We start from the raw sequence: 25,533 nt of genomic DNA on the forward strand, positions 1-25,533 counted from the left end.
TGTTAAACCGCTGAGTCCATCTAAAACATGTTTGTGCATCAGGACCAACCTGATACATAGAGTTCTGCTGGAGGATGTTGCTTAGTGGCAAAACATTGGTCTGATTGAGCTTTTTGGTTGTTCAGAACTCACTCAGCCTTTGGAGTTAGTTTTTAGGACATCCTGATAATAATGAACTACATTAGTCCAGCCTAGAAGCAATAATAATATTACTTTAAGATAATAATAACAATAATATTTCAGGTTGTTAGAGATTTACAGTTATCAAACAGTTAGGTGAATAAACAACACTGAGACACTTGGAGACAGTTAACGTGCTGCACGGGTGAGAGCTCAGAGAGAGACTCACTCACACCGAGCTGCAGTAGTTTGTCTTTATTTATAGTAAGCAGGGTGAAACAAGCATAGCAGTTTCCTTTAATTTTGCATACGTGTGTGTGTGTGTGTGTGTGTGTGTGTGTGTGTGTGTGTGTGTGTGTGTGTGTGTTAATCTCTTGCGGTAAATGTCACAGGGTGAACTTCCTGTTTCTAGAGACAGAGCGAGTAGTACATTTTGTTCTTTTCCTATTAAGAGTAAAATATGAACATATACTTTAATGTATATAAAGTATGTTTGCTTGGTATGTAAACCAAGCAAACAAATCAGGAAGAGGAATCATTGATCAATGACTGCTGAACATAAACCTTATAAAAGCGTTTCTTCCTTAACACAGCTGAATACCTCATGAAGTTCCTCAACAGAGTGCCAAGAGTGTGCAAAGCAGTGATCAAAGCAAAGGTTGACTATTTAAAAAAATATAACATAAACATAACCAAACATATTTATTTATAGTTATTTCATTCTTTTTTCTTTACTACAAAATTACACATGTGTTCATTTAGAGTTTTGGTGCCTTCAGTAACAATCTACAAAATAAAGAAGTAAAAATAAAGTAAAAAGAAGTAAAAATGAAAAGCTGTGTCCAAACTGTGTGTATTATGTAGAAACGTCTCCACTAGTTTCACATAAGCATGACCTCACAAAATAATTTTTTAATCCAGCAGACCTGACGTTATTTTGTCCCTCCAAAGCGTAAAACACAACAAAATCATCCTGATTCCTGACAGGATTGTGGCATAATATTACACAGAATCTGACACCTCAGCTCTATAGAAGATGGATGGACTAAGCAAATTTAGTCCATCCATCTTCCTCTGCTTATCCAGGGACTGTCACTAACCAAATTTTTAAGCAGGAGAAAAAATAGCACTTTTAAGGACATGAAAAGCTTTATCGACAAAAACAAGGCACCCTGCCCCTGTAATCTTTTCTTTACAATATTGTATTTGGTTAAAATGTTCTGATGGTTCAAATATTTTATATTATTTAGTTGTTGCAAAATAATGTGTGTGCCAGTCTCCAATGAGACATTTACAAGTGTGTAACAATATACTATGTCTATATACACTCAACAAAAATATAAACGCAACACCTTTGTTACTGCTCCCATTCCCCATGGGATGGACGTAGAGACCTAAAATTCATTCCAGATACACAATATAACCATCCCTCCCAAACAGTGGTCACAAATCAGTCCAAATGTGTGGTAGTGGGCACATCTGCTATATTGAGATAATTCGTCCCACCTCTCAGGTGTGCCACATCAGGATGCTGATCTGACATCATGAGTAGTGCACAGGTGTACCTCAGACTGCCCACAACAAAAGGCCACCCTGTAGTTTCTGACACTTTGCATGTTTAGCATGAGGCTAAAATTCCCCCTCAGTGGGTCACTGGTGACCTGCTGGATGTTCAGAGGTTCATTAAATCCAACATGACTAAAAACACAAAAGTATTCAAAGCTGAATAAAGCTGAGCCTGATGTTGCATGAAGTCACTGTTACCCAGCATGATGAAAAACAGATGATCAAGGACAGAAAGAAACTGATGATGCCTCATGTGACTTTTCCTGCCTCATGTGACTTTTCCTGCCTCGTGTGACTTTTCCTGCCTCATGTGACTTTCCTCCTTAAGTCCAGCCCACTGGGAGACAGCTTGTACTTTGTTCTCCGTGGTTTGTAAATCCATCGTATCAAATTTGACAGAGTTTACAAACTGTTATAGACTCAGTTTGGGCACACAGGTAACGGCTGCCCTGAGCATGAAGGTGTGTCTGCAACATGATGAAGCTCGTCTAGAGCAATGATTACAATCTGCTCCGGGGCAGCTGGAGAGTCCTGTTTGCTGTTTGCCTCCTTTAGAAAATATAATAAGAGCCAGAAACGTCTTCTCAACACAAAATAGTCTTTGAATGTGTTTTATCTTATTTTCTAGGGTCCATTAGAGTGACCGTGGATACAAAGTGATGTTAGTGGAGAATTAAAGGTTTTAGTAAAACGTGTGAAGGTTGACAGTTTGATTACAGCTGCTCAAACTGGTTTCCTGTTCTTTGTATGTTTGTCACACTTATTAAATGTTTCAGATCAGGATGATGTAGCTTTGGATTTGTTCCCTTAATAACAAACATCTTCATTTACAAACTTCAGTTTGTGTTTTCTTTGTTTAATATTTTAATGTGTTTGATCTGAAACATTTAAGTGTGACAAACATACGAAAACCAGGAAACCAGGAAGGAAACAAACTCTGTTTCACTCTGTTTGTTTCCATCTTATGTTCTTATATGTTGTTTGACTGCAGGTTTCCTCAATCTTATAAACAGAACATTTGCATAATGACTGAAAGCAGCCCACTGAAGGAAGAATGGGCTGGGAGGTCAGAGATCAGTGGGCTTTGGTCAGTGGTTGTTGATCATGACCTGACAGATCTGTATCCTGTGTGTGCACCCACTGTGGGCCTTTCCTGTGCTTAGTGTCAGCCTGAGCTCCATGCAGGCCTCAAAGGCCAAGCAATTCAAAAGCTTCACCAAAACAAGGCACCACTCAAATAGCTGGACCCAGGCTCGCCGCCCTTATGGAGGAAAACATAGAAGATGATCTCTGTGAGTTATTTTTACTGTCATATTATAAAATGTGATGTTCTAGCATCATGTTATTCTTCTTAAGCCTTTGAAAAGCTTCCTCTGTGTCCATTAAACTGATGACTTTAGTGCTGCTGTCTACTTGTTACATTTAGTACTGTTTAATTTTCAACCTAGGAAGATCTGTAAGAAGGACTCACAATATAACATAATACTGTAAGATTACTTACAGGTAAAATACTCAGATTGTACTTAGATAAAAGTATGTAATCACAGACTCGCCCAGCCCGACTGCCTTGAAGTTCAGGTGTCTTCACTGCCTCCTCTGATAAGAGCTGGAGACCTGAGTAGGTTCGTCACCCATCAGCAGCAGATCACCTCTCGATCGGGCACGTTTTCATCTGGGAGGCTTTTAGAGCTCACTGCCCTCGGCGTCGCTGCTGGAACAACCAAGTTTTGCTATTGAATCTTTGACCTGCTGATCTCACAGAGGCAGGAGACCCAGAACATCCATGCCAGCTTCAGTTTATGCTCTGTCCTGTCATCCAATCAGATTTGCATGTAATACACTGATATTCAGCCCCAGCCTGGTGTTCTCTCCATCTCTGACCTTTCACACAATTTAAACTAACAAACTTTCTCTTTAAAACTGTTTGTCAATCACAATTTACTCGATTTATTATTCTTCTATCACATATTTATATCAGTCATAATGAACTCAGTATGATCTGAGCTGTAAACCTGTATTGATCATCACAAACCTTTATAGCACTTCAGAGCAGCTCCTTCAGTGGCTGCAGCACCCACGATGTGGGACGGAGAGATTTCCTCCCCTCTGCTGTCAGACTCCACCACAAAGACTTTGCAGCTGATCAAACACACACATGTGCAATAGGACTAAGTGTAACACTCTTTTTCTGACAACGTTGTATTTGTACTCAGTTGTATATAGCATGTGTATTCTATTTTTATCCTATCATTCTATTCTATTCTATTGGGTACAGTTGTGTACAGTTTCTTATTCTATTCCAGTGTTCTCTCATGTTTGCTATGTAACTGCACTGTCCACTTCCTGCTGTAACAAAACAAATTTCCCACATGTGGGACTAATAAAGATGCTCTTATCGTTACTGTATAACCACAGGTTCACTTCACATTTGGTAGAATATAAAAGGACAAAGCTGGACAATTGTCATCACATTTCTCATTAGTTGCTGTTAGCACAAGCACACAAAGAAAGCAGAGCTTTAGCTTTAGCTCCCTACATCACTTTTAAGCCTGGATGTTGAGGCTTTTGCTTCCTCTCAGCTGTGATGACATCTCTGTCTGCTCCATCTCACCCAACATCATCCATCTGACCTGATGCTACCTGACAAACTAAAGATAAAATATTAAATTCATTTTGCATCACTTACATTTAAAACACATTTAAGGTGGATTTCTTAAAAGGGAAGGGACTGACCTGACTGTTGTGTCGAGACAGGTGTGAAGGGAGTTAAATCCAGTCTTATACTACGGACGTGTTTGGTTTTGGTCTGTAATACGTTGAGTTTATTATCTATAAGTTAACATAGCAAATCCTCCATCCAGAGGCTAAAGTGATATCAGAGCTAGACTACTTTAAGTGGAAACAGATGATCGTCTGAGCCTTAAATGAAATAAGGTTAAAAAGAAATGCTGCTATCGACAGTGTGAGGCAGTGAGCTCTGTTATACCATATTTTTTAATTTTCTTTATTATTATTATATTATAGTGTTATTACCTTCCTGTTACTTCATAATAGAATGACAGTTAATGGTAAAAGTCTTGAATAGTTTTGAATTTATTTTTCCATGATCACATTTCATTCAATCACTCGTGGACTTGTGTGAATGTTACATGTGTTATTTTCACCCGTGGATTTACAGACACTGTGTGAACAGTTTTCATTTTATCCAAAGTTTTACTTGATGTCCAACTGATAAAATCACTGACAGACAACAGAAGCAGGAGCTCAGAGAGAAATTCAATTCAACTTTATTCATAAAGAGACAAATCACAACGTTTGGTTTTATTTTACAGAAACTTCAAACTAAACCAAATTCAGGACGTGTATTAAACCTGCAGCTGATCCCTGTCTGCTGTTCACTCCCTTTGATTTCTGTTACCAGCATCATCTCATGTTCCCCAGGTTCACTGACAACGCTGAAACCACCAGCGGGAGACTAAGAGTGCTGATTTAAAAAGATTCAGACATTTTATTTTGCTGCAGCTCAACATGAGGCTGGATCCTGATTCCTTCGTTGTTTTTGTTTTCTCTACATCAAGAAAACAGCAGCAACAAGAAGCACAGCAGGAACTGACAGGCTGACCTTCAGTCCAACAGATCCTCCTGTGTGACCTGCAGGTGAGAAACAGGTGTGAGGTGTCAGGTAGGTGATGATGAAGAACAGAACAGAATCCATTTGCTCTTCAAACTGCTGTCAGACATTATCTGCTGCACTCTGATCACATCACTCAGACCAGCTGCTTTCTACAAAGTCTCATCAGCAACATCTTTACAAACCAACATCAGATTGTGTGTTTTGTGGTCTAAAGTTTTGTGCCTCTGGTTTCTCATTGGCTCACACTCTTGCAGAGCCGTAACACGCACATGAATGAGAGGTGGTGAGTGTAGTTCCTTTTAACAGGGTATTGCAGACCATCCCGCTAATTGCCGAATTTACTTTTGTCTGTCATATTTATGATGAAAAACAAATGTAATCAAATTAGATATTGATATTTTCATATGGGAATTGATCCTGCAACATGAAACGCTGGGATTGGAAGTTCAGCATCGCTCCGCACATCATACCTGTGAGATGACAGACAGCAGTGTGGAGGAGAGTGCGACACCAAAACCATAAATATGACTGACAGCTGCAAACGAAGCAGCATCTGCTGCAGGTGAAAGATATTGGGACTAGCAGAGCAGAGTGGCTTCACTGTAAAACAAAATTAGCAGTGAGTGTGAAAAGTTTCTGTGTGTGGAGTTCAACACCGTCCACTCAGAAGCTGCATCACTGGATGGTAGATTTAAAAAGCTTGCATTCAGTGACAACAGAGCTGTTGATGAGGCACTTCAGAGAATAACTGCAGCAGCAAAGTGCACTCCCACCCAGCTCCACCATTACAGGGCCAAGTGAAGGAGGAGCCACAGACGTCTGCTGTGTGGAGCCTCTTTGATGAAAGAGCTACAGGAGATGCTGCAAAGAGAAATACTACAGCTGATGTTATGATGGAGATGAAATGTTATCTTGAGGAGCCCCTCATCCAACAAGGAGAAGGCCCACAGAGCTGGTGGGAGGCCAAGGCCACAGTCTTTCCCTACCTGTTGAAGGTGATGGAGGGGAGACTGTGCATTGTGGCAACATCTGTTCCTTTGGAGGGTCTTCTCAAAAACTGGGCAGATACTAAGGAGAAACCACATCAGCCCATCCAAGCTGAGGCAGCTGGTTTTTCTGAATGTCAACCTGCACTGAGGACAAACTGTTTGGCTGCTGAGTTTGGTTCTGTTCTGTGGATTTGTTTACAGTGGGGCTTTTTGTGTTGAATTAAACTTAAAGGTTTGAGTAAAATATTAAACAACAGTAAGAATGCCTGCTTTTGTAACAGAACAAAAACACAGAATTAGGCAATTATAAGGCTTTTCATAAAAACACTACATGCAAAAGGGTTTGTCAGCACACAAAGCATTCACATTTGCCAAGTAAAGCTAAAGTATGAGGCTACAGAGGATAATAACTTAAGAGACATTTGGGAGCCACGAGACGTGCAAGATAATCCAGAGCTTAGATCTAAATAAGGAAGTCTTAACTCAGTAATGGAGAATATCCTCACACATTAAGAAGCACCGAGGGAGGGAAGTCCTTCATTACTCTGTCAGTCAGGCAGGTGATCAGTGAAGAACAGCACAGAATCTATGTACCTGCATGTTCAGCTCAATTTGTGGATGCAATAAGAAGTAAAGTGAGAGTGATCAGCTTACCAGTGACTGTGATATTAACCAGGTTACTGATGGCACCATTACTGGACTCACACCAGTAAACTCCGGTGTCGTGAGGCACCAGCGTACTGATTGAACATGATTGATCACGTTGCTGTTGTCCCCGCCCATCTCCACACTCAGCCCTCTGCAGTTTGCTTGTGTTTCTCCTCACAGTCCAATCAGAAAAGCTTTGGTCCTCCTCACAGATTACAGTCACAACATCTCCCTCAGAGACATCAGAGCTGTTGGGACTCACGATCAGACGAGCTGCAAGGAAGAAGAGAGGTTAGATATCACTCACGACTGAACTTCTGGGACCGCTCCGCCCCCTGGTGGCCTGATTTGATAGTGAAAAATTATTTTCTACCAGGCTGATGTAATAAAGCTGTGGAATCAGGACTGAGGTTTCGGGCATTTCCCCTCGGCTATTTGCAAGTAAGAAGAGCAAACATCTGAAGAGGCACAAGCTCCAACATTTTAGTAATATGAAGAACAACTTTGTTGCCTGACCAGCACGTTGTGGCCTGCAGCCTTCATAGGTTTAAGGTTTAAAAACATTTTTAGGATTATTTGGTTCAGTGGAAACTACTGCTACTGACAGTGAAAACATTTGCAGACCTTTTCAGAGGATGAGCATTTGTTCGAGGGTCCACTTTCTGCCCTGAGCCTGGTTCTGCCGGAGGTTTCTTCCTGTTAAAAGGGAGTTTTTCCTTCCCACTGTTGCCAAAGTGCTTGCTCATAGGGGGTCATATGATTGTTGGGTTTTTCTCTGTATCTATGAAGCGCCTTGAGGCGACTTTTGTTTTGATTTGGCGCTATATAAATAAAATTGAATTGAATTGAATTCTGCCAGCTCTTCATTTCTGTGTATGCACAGGATTCTCTCCCTTTCCTCTCCTTTCACTGGTGGGTGAGAGGAAGTGGGCAAATTCTACAAATGTCATTTAAAGATTAAACGACTCACTACATGTTAGCTAGATAACACACATGTCTTAAAGATATAAAGACCTGGATGGCCGCTAACTTTCTGCTTCTTAATTCAGATAAAACTGAGGTTATTGTACTCGGCCCTGAATATTTTAGTAATATGGTATCTAAGCAGATTCTTACTCTGGATGGCATTAACTTGGCCTCCAGTAACGCTGTGAGGAACTGGAGCTGGAGTCTGCATGCCCCGTTGGAAGGCTTTAATTCATTTCATCTGTGTTTGTTTAACAGGAAAAAATAATCACAATAAAAGTGAGACTAGTGAGGAACATAAGTATTTGAACTCCCTGCGATTTTGCAAGTTCTCCCAGTTAGAAATCATGGAGTAGATGCATTCCCACTGTGATAGACAGCTTTGAAGAAACAATTCTGGAAATCACATTGTATGATTTTTAAAGAATGTATTTGTGTAGCGCTGCTGCAATACAAATATAGCAGCAGTGCTACACAAATGCTATATATCAGTACGTCAGCAGTACCTGTCCTTTTGGTCATCCTGAAATTATTTTTCATGATTTTAAGGATCCAAAAAACTACTTTGGCTTTACTGAAGCAGTCGCATTTCCCCCCTACCGTCTAAAACTAAATCAGGGAAATGTTTACGCTCTGTCAAATATGCACTGAGAGGAACTACCAGGAGGGGCACTGTAACCATAGAAACAAACATAGAGCTCTGACATTGTTGGGGATCACTCCTGAATTTACTTAAGCGTTAGAAAAGTAAAGTAGCCTAACAAAGTAGCTAAAATCGTGGACGTACAGCATTTGGACGGACAGAGTGATATTAAACAAGAATCTTCAAGGTGTAAGTCAGATGTCGTAAATGAGGAAGACTTTAATGCTTTACATTAAGGATTAGGGCTGGGAATCGTCACTGATTTCTAGAATCGATTCGATTCCGATTCACAAGGTCCCGAATCGATTCGATCCACGATTCGATTCAATTCGATTCGATTCGATTCGATTTTGAATCAGTCCGAAATATTATTATATGAACCATAATATATATAAAATTATGATAATTCACCTTGTATATGTACTGTCAAAAGAACCCTCTAAGCCTTGTGAATGAATTACATAAATTTCAAAATTAAGAACAGATACTAAAGCAGTTAAATAATGTAATTTTTAATTAACATTAGTATATATATTTTTTCATACATACATTTCAAGTGGATCAGGGATCCAGTGCAAATAGAACACATGTTTTGTAAACATCAGTAAAACCTCAGAGAAATAGTTTTGCTGTTAGTGTCTCACACAGCTTTTCTGAAATCCACTATTGTGTTTTGGAGACACACAGTATAACACAGCATGTACAAGTGAACTGACAGAAACTGACCGATCAGAAAATGAAAAACTGCCTTTTAAAATACTTCAAAAAATGAAAAGATATTGAACAGTATTGTAAAACCTCTGTGAAACTAATGCAATTTAGCCTTATTTATAACCACCCTCTCACTTCTTTGAGACTGTAAGGTTTTTCTGCAAGAAGAGAAGCTGGTCTACATGTTGTGGAGTCAGGCAGCTCCTTTGTGCGGTAACAATGTCACCAGCAGTTGAAAACACTCGTTCAGAAGGAACACTGGTCCCAGGTATGGAAAGATACTGCTTTGCTTGTAGAGCCAAGAGAGGATACTCCCTTTCATGGTCCCTCCACCAGATCAAAGGATCCTCAGAAAGTGCAACAGGCTCAACGTCCCGGTATCGATTCACTTCTTCCTTTGCCTTCTGAGTTGGAGGTGGATGTTAATTCTTTGTCACTACCTGGTGAAGATTAACAGGTCTTCCTTGTTGGTCTTCAGACAACAATTCTGATGGCTAAAGAACCAAATGGGACAGGCAAAAAAAAAAAAAAAAAAATGGAGCATGTCCGCTCCGACCGGCTTTAACGGGTTAACAGACCTCTCTGCATTGAATCATATCTGTTATTAACCTCTGTCTCTCTTCCACAGCATGTCTTTATCCTGTCTTCCTTCTCTCACCCCAACCAGTCACAGCAGATGGCCCCGCCCCTCCCTGAGCCTGGTTCTGCCGGAGGTTTCTTCCTGTTAAAAGGGAGTTTTTCCTTCCCACTGTTGCCAAAGTGCTTGCTCATAGGAGGTCATATGATTGTTGGGTTTCCCTCTGTATCTATTATTGTATGATCTACTTCATAATATAAAGCGCCTTGAGGCAACTGTTGTTGTGATTTGATTTAGATAGGGTTTTAATTTAGATAGTAATGGTTAAAGCTTGTGTTACTGACTCGTTTATAGTACGTTTTGGAAATATGTATATGTTTGTTATGTGCTCTAATGTTATTGTATGTTTGTTTGTGTGGAGGGTTGTGTTTTCATTTTGATTAGTTAACCCCCATACTTGGGCTAGTCCGGATGCTCACCTGAATAGGTAGAGTATAAAAGAAAGCCATTTTGTTTTTAGTCAGTTGGTGTTTGTGCTGTTAACATGTGCCTTCTTTAATAAAGTACACCTTAGCGTTAAGGTTGTTCTTGTCCAATTCTTGGTCTTCAAAGTTTAAGACCACGGTAATGTTTACAAATTCACGCCAGTTAGGTGTGTTTGATTTAACCCAGTAGTTGAATAAGTGGGCGTTGGTCAAGACAAAGTTGTCAAATAGCACAAAGCCTGTGCCTTGCTTTATGAAGGAACCAGTTATGAGACAAACTGACTCGCTCAGTTCGAGCAGCAACATAACACTGGCTTAATTTCAGTAAAAGACTGTCGGCTCTTTCCAAAGTTCTCCTTTCTGTATTTCACTGCTTCCTGGAAAGAATTTCTGGGGAATCTACTCTCCATCCATTGTTTCAGACGCGGACACTGCTGACAAAGTAGATCGTAAACCTCCTTACGGTCAATATTGCTGCCGTTTCTTTGATTAGGGTTTTTAAACACAATCCGTTCTGCTGTGCTACATCTAACACCGTCATTGCACCTCTGCGCTTTGCATTATTTGATGCATGTGGAGGTTTCTGCTACCATGGGATGGCTACATCTTTTATTTCTGTATCTGCTCCTTGTGGAAAACATATTTTGGATTTTCTTATTGTCCAGATGATCAATTATGTCTGTGCACTCAGTCTTACGTTCGTCATTGATGTTAACCAGCTCAAAGTAGCCCAGGGTCATCGGTGAAGCGACCGTCTCTTTCAGAACCTCGGCCGCAGTTAGTCCCTTCTCCCACAAAGATACTTGAACTGTTTTAAAGCGTCATTTAAAAAAAACAACTTCTCTCTTTTTTGGCATTTAGTCCCCCCTTTGTACCGATGTAAAAGACAGAATAGTAATCTCTCACCTTAACCATCTTCTTATATTTATTGAAAGGCCTCCGTGCAAGGTTGAACACAGTTAGTGTTGCATGTGCCATCTGAACTGGATTTCAGTCTGAACTGATGTCCGTGTTGGTCCTGCAGAAAATCCGAGTTGGAAAAGGTAGAAGTTTTTTATGTTGCATAAACAAAATGTATTTCATTTTGTTCATAGTCTATTTAAAGCCATGATCCTTTTCTTATTGCTTTCACTGGAGTGGGTAAAATGAGTCTGCAAAGTTAAAAAAAGAGATTTACATTTATTGTTTATTACTTTTATTGGACATCATCCGATCCCATTTATACGCATTTAGGATGTACAATAGATGAGAATGACATGGTCACCTGAAACTAAAAATTCAGCTGAAACCAGGCCAAGAAGATGAAAATTCTGTTGAAAATGCACAGCAAATTCAAAAGTGTTAAATGTTTTGGTGTTAATAGTCTTCTTGCAAAAGTAGAGTTAATTTTACTCTAAGCAGAGTCACATTCTTTTAATGTAACTCTGAGGTGTAAAATGATAGTAGTTAAAATCGAGTGTTAAAAATGAGTGTTTCTATGGCTACGTTCACACTGCAGGTCTTAATGCTCAATTCCGATTTTTTGATCAAATCCGATTTTTTTGTCCCCTCGTTCACACTACAAATAAAATGCGACAGCAAACGCGCTCTAGTGTGAACGCTCAAAGCGGCCCGCATGCGCAAAAGAAGATGTCACACACAACGCGCTCTGTTTAGACCAAGAACAAACAGTATTGTTTGACTGATGGCCGTTAATATAAAGACTTTGGACTTTACGTTTCCCAATTTTTGCTTTAAGTTATTTTGTTATTTACATAATAATGTAAATAACCTAATAATGATCCTTATTGCTGTTTAAGAGAGGAGCGGTGCTTCAAAGGATAGCTGCAGATTTCTGTCAGAATCTGCAGATTATACAGTACAAATAAAATGTTTACGTTGTCTTCCCAACAGTTTCACTGACATCTACACTGGATGGCTAGGAAGCGTTCGCGATGTCTTCTCGGGCGCTGATAATTGGCTTCAGTCTTGTGTCGGTGACGTAAAAGGCGGATTTAATGCGACTTGACCGTTCAAACAGCAGTCGCTTTCTAAAACATCGGATATGTATCAGATTCAGTACCACATACGAAAGTGACCCAGATCGGATTTGAAAATATCGGATTTGCGCTGTTCACACTGTCATAGCATGATCGGATATGGGTCGCATAGGGTCAAAAAAATTGGATTTGATGCGCTTTCGCCTGCAGTGTGAACGTAGCCTAAGTCAAATCTGGAGGTGTTACAATGGAAACATTAACTCTTGACCTCTTAACTCTGAACTCCTACAGGGGCTATGACACCAATAGAGTAAATTCACAGACTCCGCCCCCAGCACGGCTCCAATCGAAGCTGAAGTGAAGCCGTTTCAGAACATTTTGCTCTACATATTTGAGTTGTTTGCCATGCTTGGTAAGTCATTCTTTCAAAGATTGTTTCAATTATTATCACGAGCTTTTACTTCTGTGGCTCTTTGGAGTTGAGACAAAGCTGTGTGAAAGGCATTAGCCATGTTGCTCGCTGATAGCATAACATTCTGTTTTAGCTAGCTGAAAGGTATTGTTTGCAGGCAAATACCACAGCCTTGAAAAAAAGCTTGCATGTGAATTTTCAGTCAAACCTTTGGTCAAATACACCTAAAACAATGTCTAGAATGTGAAATGTTGGTATAATGGTGCTGCTTGAAGCCTGAAAACGAGCAAACAGCAGTAGCAGGCATCCTGACTGGATTCTACGTTAGCATAGATCCCTCCAGAGTTTTGTGCACACGGTTTAGGTAAAAATGAAAAAGGTTGAGGTTTTACATTTAGTTCAGTATTACCTGTTGCCTGTGTCTTTGTCTTTTGGGAAAATACTTTACACAAGTAATGGCTCAAAGAGGATTCCTTTTTTTTTTTTACTGTGCTGCAATTGTTTACTGGATTATTTGTGCCATTAATTAGTGTCAACTAATTTTTATTCAATCTCCGCACAGGATATGCTTGTGAAGATGGAATATGGGGGAGAGCAGAAGTGCGTTGAAGTTCCACAAAGGGATGAATGAAGGACATGCATATTGTATTGAAGAAATAAGTGATGAGAATGCTGTTATTTGCATTTACCAGCTCACCTATGTCAGACCTTTTGATAAACACAATTCTAATGAAAGTGAGAACATGTACACTGTTACATCTTTCAGAAAATGTTTTGAAATTGTGGTGCACAGTTCAGAATAAATGTTTTTCAAAAACCATTGCATCTTTTTAGTAAATGTTTATTTCCAAAAGAAATTTCTAGAAGTTCAGAACAGTAAAATTCCTGCTTTTTAGAATGAATTAGAAGATAACTCTTACGTAGTTAAACTAAAATACTCTTTGAGAGTTAATATATAAAGTCTTAACACCAAGTGTTAAATTATCAACTCCAGACAGATTTGGTGTTTAACACTAAATCAGAGTTAACGTACCAACTCTCCAAAAAGAGTTAAATTAACACTCTCTGGTGTGGACCCATATAGACACTTTAATAGTGTTGAAATCAAATCCGACAGTGTTAATTTGGACATGCTGGATTTGCTTTGTGGGTGAAGAAGCAGAACAATGCTACTGAAAAGTTGTAAATAAGCAGAACCTTGCGCAGAAAAGAGGTCACAAAGCTGAAGTTTCTGCTGACAACAGCTGAAGAATCTGGAATTTTGCTGAAAAGGGGTGAAGAAGCTGAAATTTGTGTTGAAAAGACTTTTAAAAAAGTTTAACTGCAAACTGAAAAAGAAATGTTGCCATCAGCGGGACTTAAAACCCAGGCCCCCCACTCTGAGAATGGCTGCTCATCTCACTGAGCTAAGACACAGCTCACCATGCAAGAAAAATCAGTGATCACACTTGTTGTAGGAGCCAAGTTAAGATAGTTCATATGTTTAGTATTTATATTTCGCTGTTGTTAAGCTTGGTTGTGTAATTAATAATTTTAGGAAATAGATGCATGTTTATGGTGGAACTAGGTTATGTGGTACCATGTATACATGTGCCTTAAAGACTCGTGTTTATAGTAAAATCCGGGCATCACGGATGTATGCAAATTAGTGCATGCGGTGCGGGAGGGGGGAGAGAGAGAAAAAGAGTTAACACGGCATAAGATATACGGGGCAGCAGGGTAGAACAGAGCCACACGGTTTTCCTACCGTAGTATGTTATTTTGTTGAGGACAAGTTAAACCTGACCACTCCTGTAAGATGCAAAACCGTGGAATAAATTTTTTGTTACATCTTTTCACATCGGAGTCCCGTGGAGTTCTTTTTCCTCTTCAAACTGACGTACGCGAGTGAATCACGGGAAAACTGGTCTCACGGCTTGCACACTTGTCATGTGGTCCATTAATTTCAATGGGCCAAAAAATTGCAAAAACAGCTTAATATCTCAAACGGTATAACCGTTATGATCACCAAAATATACTGCAGTGTTGCGTAAAGATGAAGTGACTTTGTACAGCCCCGATTTGCAGACGCTGTGCGCAGAGGTTCAGGAGCAGAAGTCCCGTTGTACCAGGGCAGACCCGACGATGTTTACATGAACACGCTTTTTAGCATTTCTCAATTGACCACTTTTGACACATGGTTGCTGCACCCACTGGGAGATGGATTATGAGTTTCTGAGAATTTCAGAGATCCTTTGTGTTAAGTCTAATTGTTGAATGTTATCATTATGCTTCTTAAATTTGTAAGGTCTGAGTTTAATCTATAGGATCAAGACATTCCTTTGTCTCTGACCACTGTGCTGGGAGAGGCTTTTATTGCAGATACATTCTATCTGGAAAATCTGTTTCTTGTGATGTTGCTTCCTGCTTATATGACCCTTTTGGTCAGCAGGAGGTCACACACACACACACACACACACACACACACACACACACACGCATACAGATGTTTACACACACACACACATAGTGCCTTGTCTTAGAACCATTTGGGGGGTTTTACGTGGGAGGTGCTGTGATGTGTATTGTGTGTATTGTGCTAGCAAGTAAAAGATGTTCATCTTGTTTTTGTCGTTAACAAGAATACGTTTCTAAACCAGCAGGGCTTGTGGAAACACAGACCCAACTCTTACAGATGAAGGTCATGTGAAGGTAGGTGTAAAGCATCTGGTTTACTGTTGGCTGGTTTCATCTGTGAAAAAACAGCATATGAAATGAATTCAAGAGAAGCTGTCAGGCTTTATCTGACACAATATAAAGACGAAAATCACCTCCATCACAAAGAGGAAGTGTACTCAGTTGCTCTCCTCTACTTGGATTTCTTGTAATTTACAGGAAGTTGCTGAATACCTGATGTGTTCATGCAGTCAGTGACTCTTGGCTTTATTCTAAAACTGTCATTCTCACTAATCCAGTCAAGTTTTTGTCGAAGATTGTTTGACAGATAGGAGATGGAGGCTAAACTCAGTATTCTGGGGATAAAACTTAAACTCAAGAGCAGCTTTAATACTCCAGTGATCGGTCTGTCCGCACAGCAGATACAGGTTCATAATTTTATCAACACATCCATCCACAGATGTAAATCCAGAGCAGCCATGTTTACCCACAGCATTCAATTACAGAGGAAGATGTATATTAGTTGCTCAAAGGCACTTCAAAAATAGAGGTTTGTCTGTGATTGCAGGGACAAAAACAATGAAAAAAACGCATTCAACAGGTATATGTGTAAATCTTTATTCAATTCAATTCAATTTTATTCATATATCACCAAATCACAACAAACGTCACCTCAAGGGCTTTATTAGCCCTTACATTCTGCTCATATTTCATTCATTCACAGAAAGAATTCTGATAGGTTTGTAGCTTAAACCTATTCGCTGGAGCGTTGAAGGTTCATTAACATATGACGTATACATACACACAAAGAGTACCTTGCCTGTGTGTGTGTGTGTGTGTGGGGGGGGGGGGGGGGGGGGGTGCCAGTGTGTGACCCCATAAACAACTTCCCTAAACCTGCTGGTCTGGAAGTCCAGCAGTTCATCTAAACAAAAGGCACTTAGCCTAAAACAGACATAGATACGTTTATCCTACCATAAAACAATAAGAGAAGGAACGACCTCTCCCATGCTCCCAGGATGTGGGTGTGAATGCCAGAACACTCTGGAATGCACACAAAGTTTTTGCAGACTATTAAGGATCAAACCTCTACCATTGATTATAAAACTCTAAGCATATATGAGTAGATATTTCTAAGCATAAATGACAATCCACTATATAAACCTGACAAATTCCCTCCTTATCATTGTCTTTAAAAAAATGCCCTTTGCTTTGCAGAGATATAACAGTGTTCAGTGTTCGCATGTGGAGTGAAGCGGAAAAAAAGTGCGAGAGAAAGGGTGAGAGAAAGAAGAAATAAAAAACCATGGCTCCCAATAATGAGCCGGCTCGCGTCGTTTACTTCAAAGACCCGGCTCTAAGAGCCGTTTTGTTCACAACCGACACATCACTATCATTGAAACATGCCTGAGACTTTTGGAAGGTCAAATCCTCGAATTTCTGAAAATGTGTTTGTTTATTATGAGGCTGGAACATCTGAACCTTTGATTCAGTGACAACAGCTCTGTCACACCAAACAAACTACACTGTTTACATAATTTACAATGTTTATATATGAAGCACTTCAAATACTAGGATAATAATACTAAAAGTGCAAACTGAAAGAGGATTATTTTAACACCTCAGTGAGCTCAGTGTGATTGTGTCATTAACCCTGATAATTATTGAATTAATTATCTTTAATTTCCTAATATAGTTGTTACACAGGCAAACTGGGGTTTGTCAGTTTATAGTACAAAGATCAGCTCGTATGTTCTCAACCATGAATGAATTAATTTTAAAACAAAATTCAGAGGAGATGATGATGTAAGAGAACAACAATTTATCACAGCTGGTCCAGATGTGTCAGGGATCACTGATGATTTCAGCATGAGAGGTTCAAATTTATAATGTGATCAGTCTCCTCCAAAGTTTGTAGAACGATCCAGGCAGTGATTCTGGAATTTGGAAACTGCTTACAGATTAGTAACTCTGCTCAGCTGGTCTCAGGAACATTACAGCAAGAGGGCAGAAACTAGAGCTGGGCGATATAAATTTTTTCATATCACGATATGTTTTTTTCATTTCAGGCGATAACGATATATATCACGATACAAGCCAAATAACTATATTTGTAAGATTTAAATGTGCCGTTGCTCACAATTAAAATGTGAAATAATCAGCAGCTTGTTTGGATTTAAATATTTATTTCTCATAATAAGTTTAACAGGGTAGATGTACTTAAGGAACATGAGACTTTTTCAGATAAATAAAGGCAAATATTGCAAACTACACAAAAGGCAGCCGCTAAAGCGTTTAAGTTTCAAAATAGAACAAACAAAACAGACTACTAAATTGTCAATTCCACTTAGAAACAAAATATTAATTCTAAAAATAAATCTTAGTTTGTTTTACAGAAGAACAGACTGTTACGGTCGCTGACCTCTAGTGGCTCTCCCTCTGTGGAGGAGTGTCTTTTCTCCTTTTCTTGTGTTGCAGGTCTGCCTCATGAGCCACAGCTGAGGTGTGTTCGTCAGCCACGGCATATAGTCTGCCATCCTAAACTGCCACACCCCTGCCACTTCCCCCATTTTTGCCGGAGCTGTGAGCTGTTGTGTTTTGGGCAGCGGGCCTTAGTGTGTATGTGTGTGAGACCTTAAACTCTGTGGAACTTTGGTTTTCTTTCTTTCATTGTAAGCAAAGGTTGTGCGATTGTGTTATTGTGTTAATTAGTTCATTGTTGTGGAAGCAGGTAGGGGTTCTCTGCCATTTTAGTTTCAACTGTTTTCTCCTGTTTTTGGTTAGACAGGGAACTCAGCCATTGTATCTTGTTTTGGTTAGTGAGTACTTGGTTTGATTTCTAGCTAAAGGGGGTGTTTTGTTTGTTTTGGCCTTGGAGACCCTGAAGAAAAGAGCTTCCCTGTGTTTATTTTTACTGTAGTAGTTTTGGGCAATAAATCATGTTTAATGACATCTATTCTCCAGTAGTTCATGTGTTCTCTTTCACTTTGTGTTACCCCTCACCCCAGTCAACACTTCATTTGTAAGTGGGGCGTAACACAGACAAAATTGACTAAGTTTTGTCAATATCAAATCAACTGAGAACTAAAAGGAAATTCTCAATCTCTCCTTGTTGTATAGCTTAGCTTTTCAAACAGTTTTAACAATTACTTTAGTCTGACAAAATCCCAATGACGAATTAGCGCTTCCAGTCAGAGATGAGCATGCACCGGTTTACTACTAAACTACTATGCTACTACTACTATGCTACTGTTTTTTGTCAGACTTGAAAAAGCCGAAATACCTTCACACTACAGAACTTCTATGGCTCTTCCGTTCGACAATTGGAACCATCATCTGTTTTCTCTTCGGTAACCTTCGGTCACGCTCTCGGTTGATTTTTCTCTAGTCGGCGCACTCATTTCCTCCATTACCCGGGCGGCACGGCGGCTGGCTGCTTCCCAAACAAATACACATGTGCGGCTTGGCACTTGGGCTGTACGTAACAAGTCACGTGATGTGATGCTGCGGCTGTGATTGGTTCGGCTCTGCGCTACTTAATTTAGATTGGCGGTTCTTTTTTTTTTTTTTTTTTTTTTAAAAAGAGGACAAGAGAGATGAGGCCTATCGCAATAGTTTAACTTTTCTATCGAGAAAACGTTATTTTGCAATACATATCGTTATCGTTCTATCACCCAGCTCTAGCAGAAACACAGCTACAGTATTTTGCCTTGATTTAAACATGGCAGACTGACAACAAACACACATCAACAACCAGGAAGCAGCTTCACCTCTGATCACACACACACTCAACTCTATGGGCTCAAAATGTGGTCATAAATAGATTTGTGCGTGCGTAAAAAAGATTTGTGCGTGGACTTAGCCAAAACAAACCCCTGCAAGTTACAACTACGAATTTTGACCTTATTTTTCTTCCTGTCATCTGATTGGTCAATGTCATGTCAATCACAAATGTAACAATCCAATCAGAGAACAGATGGGTTTGGCTGTCAGAGGGGCGCTTTTTTGAACTGCAGGTCCTTGAAGGGTAATACAGTTTGAAGCTGGATGATCTCTATATAAATATCCGATAGCAGCTAGGTCCCCTAACTTTCAGCAGCTGTTGAAAGGATAAAGTTGTGGTATATCAGTGGTTAGAAATACCATTATTACTTTAGGATTAGTTTAACACAACGTCAGGGCTGACCCGGGACCATTGCTGTGAGTCACAGTGCGCAGCATAAAAGTCCTTTCACATCGGATGCAGGATGTGCTGCTAATGCTAACTGCTAACTAAAAGCAAAGGATCCAGAATTTGTTGCTGGCTGCTGGGCTCTGTGGGTTTTTGCAGCAGCTCTACCTGTACTAGATGCACCTGCTTCTTGTCTTTTCTATCTCTGACTTTATGTCCTCTACAAGAGCTTCTTTTCTTTTTGCTAGTTCTTCAAATGTTCAATAAAAACATGTATGCTAATTCATAACGAAGAAAGCTTTGTAATGAAGACTGTCATTTCCAAAGCACTGCCCCCCCCCCCCACCCTGCATCTCCAGCGCTGTTGAAAAGGCTGTGGAAGTCCCTGTATTGAACACGTAGTCCTGTGACACAAAATCACCAAACTCGGACGACCACAGATTGTTTTCCTTCGTGGTGATGAAGGAAAACGCTGGGTTGGCATGTAAAAGGGCATTTATTCCCTTCAAAGACCTGCAGTTCAAAAAAAAGCGCCCCTCCGACAGCCAAACCCATCTGTTCTCTGATTGGATTGTTACATTTGTGATTGACATGACATTCACCAATCAGATGAAAGGAAGAAAAATAGGGTCAAAATTCGTAGTTGTAACTTGCAGGGGTTTTTGGGCTAAGTCCACACACAAATCTTTTTTACACATACAAATCTTTTTTACAAGTACAAAATATTTATGACCACATTTTGAGCCCAAACAACTCTACTCACTCACCTGGAGGATCAACAACAGTCAGGGAGATGGAGCTGATGAGTTTCCATGAGTTTGTTTCTGCCATTAAGCCATAACACTTGTATGTTTCAGCATCATTAATCGTCACATCCTTCAAAATCAAAGACACGTCTCCATCCTTCATCTGTCTGTCCTGCAGATCCACCCGGTCCTTAAAAGATGGATGCTGGCTGTCTGGAACAAAGTAACCATCTCGGTACAAAAGCACATATTCTTTCTTCAGGTCATCTCTGCTCCACTCTACAGCTCTGATGTTGTTGTGTGGAGCTCGACATGTCAGAGTGACGTCCTGTCCAGACTCAGCTCTGATGGTTTTCTGGACTGAAAGAGGAAACAACACAGAGCAAGGGGTTAAAGGTCAAAGTACAATTATGATCAGAATGATTGACTTTAAATATTTTGTTTATTTCCTTTGACATTTGAGTTTTTAGTCATGTTGGATTTAATGAACCTCTGAACATCCAGCAGGTCATCCATACAACAAACACACATCAACAACCAGGAAGCAACTTCACCTCTACTCACTCACCTGGAGAAACCCTGAGGTAGATGATGCTGATGAGCTCCCATGAGTGAGTTTCTTCCATGTAGACATGACACTCATATGTTTCAGCATCATTAATCGTCACATCCTTCAGAATCAAAGACGCATCTCCTTCATCTGTCTGTCCTGCAGATCCACCCGGTTCTTAAAAGATGGATGCTGGTCGTCTGGATCGAAACGACCATGCTGGTACAAAAACACATTTTCTGGCAACAGGTCAGCTCTGCTCCAATACACACGTCTGATGTTTGGAGATCGACATGTCAGAGTGACGTCCTGTCCAGACTCAGCTATGATGTTTTTCTGGTCTGAAAGAGGAAACAACACAGAGCAGAGAGGTTAAAGGTCAAAGTACAATTATGATCAGAATGATTGACTTTAAATATTTTGTTTATTTCCTTTGACATTTGAGTTTTTAGTCATGTTGGATTTAATGAACCTCTGAACATCCAGCAGGTCACCAGTGACCCACTGAGGGGGAATTTTAGCCTCATGCTAAACATGCAAAGTGTCAGAAACTACAAGATGTTAGCTTCCACAGAACAACAACATGTGCTGATAATAAGTGAACATAATGTGTGAGAGAAAGCAGCCTCTCATTATAAGACACTGTGAGTCTCTGCATGCTGCCTTTATGGAGCTACAGCTGTTTGTATACACTGAACAAAAAGCTTTGTAGCTGCATCCTGACTCCTGACACTACAACACATCACACTGACACACACATTACACTTCTTTGTCTCTGTCACAGCTGGATTACAGATGTTAAGTGTCCACCCAGGTTCATGTCTCATTCACACACAAATGGCATTCTTTACTTTTAGTCTTATGACCATATGTTGTATATTTATTGTATATTTATCACCCTTAAAAACCTATGTCAGACATTGGTTTATGGACTTTGTATTTTGAAGCCTCAACATTTGCTTTATTGCTATCGCTATGTGGGTTTTTGTGAGCCTTTTGGGACCATATGAGGACGAGGGATCAGAATCTGGAGTTGTGCACACTACTGTTTCTTTTAGTGTGTATCCATAAGATTTGTACAGCAGATTCAAGTTGTGCCTTGAAAACAGGAAAGTCATCTGCATAGAGGAGAACTTTAATAGCAGGCTTGTATAAAGTGAGGCTTTGTGCTCACATTTGCTGCAAACACTCGTTTTACTTCTGTCACCCTGTTTTGATGCAGAATTCACTTGAAATCAGGGAAGAACGGGACTTTCTTTTTAAATGTGTTCTTGTGAATTGATTGTGTACCTCATACATTTGATTTGACTTTCTGTGAGACAACAGTCATCTGCTGGCCAAATAAGTTTTCCAAATACCTCCACGTGATCAAGCCTGGATTTAGAAAAGAATAGCAAAAACAATCTGCACCTCCTGCTTCAGATGCAAGTTGTGTTTCTGTGTTGAAAGACAGCGGCGGTTGGGGAGACCTCGGCTCATCCAGCTGGAGAGCCTGACCAGGAGGAGTCGAACATTAACTCAGCTCTTCCAGGGCACCCTGCAGACTCGGCTGCTGGCATTGGCGAGGGATGACGTGAACGCCAAACTGGCATCTATCACAGATCGACTGCAGGTATGCGAGTCAGACCTTCTGAGGAGGGTTTCACTTTTCTCTTTTCTCTATAATTGACTCTTTTCTTTCTCTTTAAACTTATTGTCTCAGAGTGGGAGGGATTTGAAGCACAAAGGGAGGAGCTTGTCGTTTGGTTGGCTGATATGGATGTCCACCTGAGTGAGGTTGACCAGCTGACAGGAAACACCTGTGAAAAACTGAAACAACTGCAGGTGTGGGCTTGTTTTGATATGACATATATTTGATATGATACATACGTCAAGATATTGTCCTAAACTGGACTAACAAAGGACCATGAGTCCAACATGAAACTTACCTTACATAACACTGCAGTTCATTGATAATTTTAATCAAAAACTTGTTGTTTAAATATTTTTACTGAACATGCAAACATCTGCTGATGACAATGTCTTTATTGGTCTGTTATGAAGCTATTGCTATTTCTAATGTGTTTTTATCACTTTCTGATGTTTTGTTAATTAAACAATACATGTATTAATTGTTGTGTTATCTATAGATATAGTATTGATATATATTTATTTATAGTATAGTAAAAAATATTATTATCACTGTTTAAATGACTGATAAGTGACATGTATTAGTTGTGATGTTGTGCTGAGGGTTAAAATGCCTTTTTGTCTTTTGGTAACTACGAAATGGCAATAAACCATTAATATATGTCTATGCTGTGCTCGTATTTATTTTAGCCTACTCAACTTCAATTTATAATACATTTTATTTTGAAAGATTTGAAATGGTTCCCAACCCAGCGGTCCCCAACCTTTTTTGCGCCACGGACCGGTTTATGCTCGACAATATTTTCATGGACCGGCCTTTAAGGTGTCGCAGATAAATACAACAAAATAAAACTAGTACCGGTACTGAAAAAAAGAAGATTTATTCATAACACACGTGAAAAGACCCAGGAAAACTGAGTAAACGATAAAAACGATAAAAATGATAACAAAATAATGCTGAAAACCGATAAAAAACCCTGAAAACCATACATTTCACACCTGACGCTCAACTCTTGCGGCCCGGAACCAAACGACTCACGGACCGGTACCGGTCCGAAGCCCGGGGATTGGGGACGGCTGCTTTAAAGAACTCAGGAGGATGGAGCCAATGAATTTGGAAACCCCCTAAATGTGATCTGATGAAGTGTGAGGTTGTGAGAAAGTCTCTGACTGCATTCATAGATGTGTCCTTTCAGCTGCTCGCTCTGATCCAACCTTTGGTCTCTAAGAAGAGGCTTCAGGGAGACGTTTGCTACGTTGGACTGTAGGACCATCAGAAATGTGTGCAGTAACAAAACAGGCAGCACTGAAAGCAGCTCTAAGTGTTTGTGTTGTTCAATGATTTGTGCACAACAACAACAATGGGACCTCTCTCATCCATCAGTCACCATGTTGACATTTTTCTGACACACTTTGAAGCTGATGGACGTTTTGTGTCTGCACCAAGTACGTTTTCAGCAGCTATGGCACCGGCAGGATTCACTTTCACAGACTCACAAGCACCAGCTTCACCCCTCCCCTCCCCCTCCAGCTGTAGGCTTTAACATTGAGTTTCCCCACACATGTTTACAGACGAGTTAGAGAGCAAGAGAAGAAGAGACGGATTCATAAATGTCTTTGTTTCTGGGCTATGTGCTGATCAGAGGTGAAAAACATTACACACCAGGTAACCTGCAGTGTTGGAAACGTGTTTTCCGACGATGTTTGCTACCCTACAATCCGTCCTGCTCTGTAGTAAATTCAGCGACATTTGGCCGTCCTGTTGCTCCCATTGAAATGTATACAGCCTATTTAAAATCTGTCTGTAGCCTGCTGTTGTTACCACTGTCCTGTTTTTGTTTTGTCCTGTTTGAAATGTAATGAGAGAAGTTGGTTATTTTGTCATATGTGCATGTGCCAAGATCAAACCCAGGAACAACATTCAGGTAAAAGTGTAAGATCAACTGATCTGTCAATAAAGGATAATGTTGGATCGGTGTTTCAATATTTATAGCTTACATGTGGTTTGGTTATTTGCCTTTTGGTTGAAAGTACACTGAGAGAGGACTTTTTGTTAGTGATCTTAATAGCATTTGTTTTTTCATATTAATGTAATTTTTTCATCTAATTGAATCTATTTGTGTATGATTGTCAGTCCAAAGAGGGAGAGAGGAAAGGAACCTGAGGAGGAAGTACAAGGTCAGGAAGAACCAGATAAGAAAACAGACAGGTAATAGTGACAGGCACAACAGAAATCCACTCCACCTTGCCTGGATGGGCAGCTCTCTGGGTGCTCAGCGCCCCCAAAGCTCTGATCCTAGAATCGCCCCTGGTTCCCACTGAACCCACAGGCTTATTGTACATTTTGAATTCTGGGTTATGCAAAACTGGTCATCATCACCCTTTTCTTTACATGGTGATTTTTTTTTCTTTGCTTTCCACCACTGTCACACTGTCAGAGTTTTGCAATAGGAATGGTTTTATTTCCAAAGAAAAGAATGTCCACATTCTCACTGCTAACACAAATGCAAACACACCTGTTAAAATGAAGAAAAGGGATTGAAGCACAAATACAAACTGGAAGGTGGGACTAAGGTTTCAGCAGTTGTAATGAATAAGGTTTATTGGCATTATTAACATATTAGGAGAAGATTTGATAAACAAAGAAAGAAAAATACCACTGTTGATCACAGGTGGATTTACTCTATTGTGTGTTTTGTCTGGGCTTTTTTTCGTGAATGAACTGAATGAATTATGGAGGTGAAGAGGAAGCTCTCTGTACAAAAAGAACAATGACAGTTTTTACAGGATGTTGTGTTTGTTCTAAACATTTCATTTTGCTCTTTTATTGTGAAATAATTTAACTTTCATAGCAGCAGTAAATAGACGTCATTCATGACATTGAGATCTGTGAGCTCAGCAGAGTGAACTCAGATTTTCAAATTAAAATATTCTTTTAAAAATGAGCAAAAAAAAAAAAAAACATAGAGACTTGCTCTCAGTCCAGGATGTCCTTTATTGCGTCCATCCTTCTCTTGTCCTCCTGTCTGACCTGCAGGTGAGAAACAGGTGT

At 39.9% G+C, this 25,533-nt stretch overlaps 1 protein-coding gene and 2 long non-coding RNA genes across 3 annotated transcripts in view; 1 reads left to right on the forward strand and 2 right to left on the reverse strand.

Moving 5' to 3' along the window:
* LOC146712896 (coxsackievirus and adenovirus receptor-like) overlaps positions 1 to 25,533 on the reverse strand; it is a 147,229-nt gene that overhangs the window by 48,073 nt on the left and 73,623 nt on the right. Inside the window, exon 7 of the mRNA XM_085445090.1 lies at positions 20,324 to 20,657. Within this exon, the coding sequence (XP_085301216.1) occupies positions 20,324 to 20,657 (334 nt within the window). The remainder of the gene's footprint in view (positions 1 to 20,323; positions 20,658 to 25,533) is intronic.
* Positions 4,951 to 7,226, reverse strand: LOC146712900 (uncharacterized). Its single transcript, XR_014917453.1, has 2 exons — positions 6,964 to 7,226; positions 4,951 to 5,337 (listed from the first exon to the last, which is right to left on the reverse strand). It is a non-coding gene; the product is annotated as an uncharacterized LOC146712900 (long non-coding RNA).
* On the forward strand, positions 12,567 to 13,550 carry LOC146712901 (uncharacterized). Its single transcript, XR_014917451.1, has 2 exons — positions 12,567 to 12,730; positions 13,293 to 13,550. It is a non-coding gene; the product is annotated as an uncharacterized LOC146712901 (long non-coding RNA).

The sequence above is a fragment of the Copadichromis virginalis genome, linkage group LG3 (assembly GCF_057382275.1).
Source record: "Copadichromis virginalis isolate Kocher_CV1m ecotype Utaka linkage group LG3, C_Virginalis_male_GT1.1, whole genome shotgun sequence".
In the NCBI taxonomy this organism is placed as follows: domain Eukaryota; kingdom Metazoa; phylum Chordata; class Actinopteri; order Cichliformes; family Cichlidae; genus Copadichromis; species Copadichromis virginalis.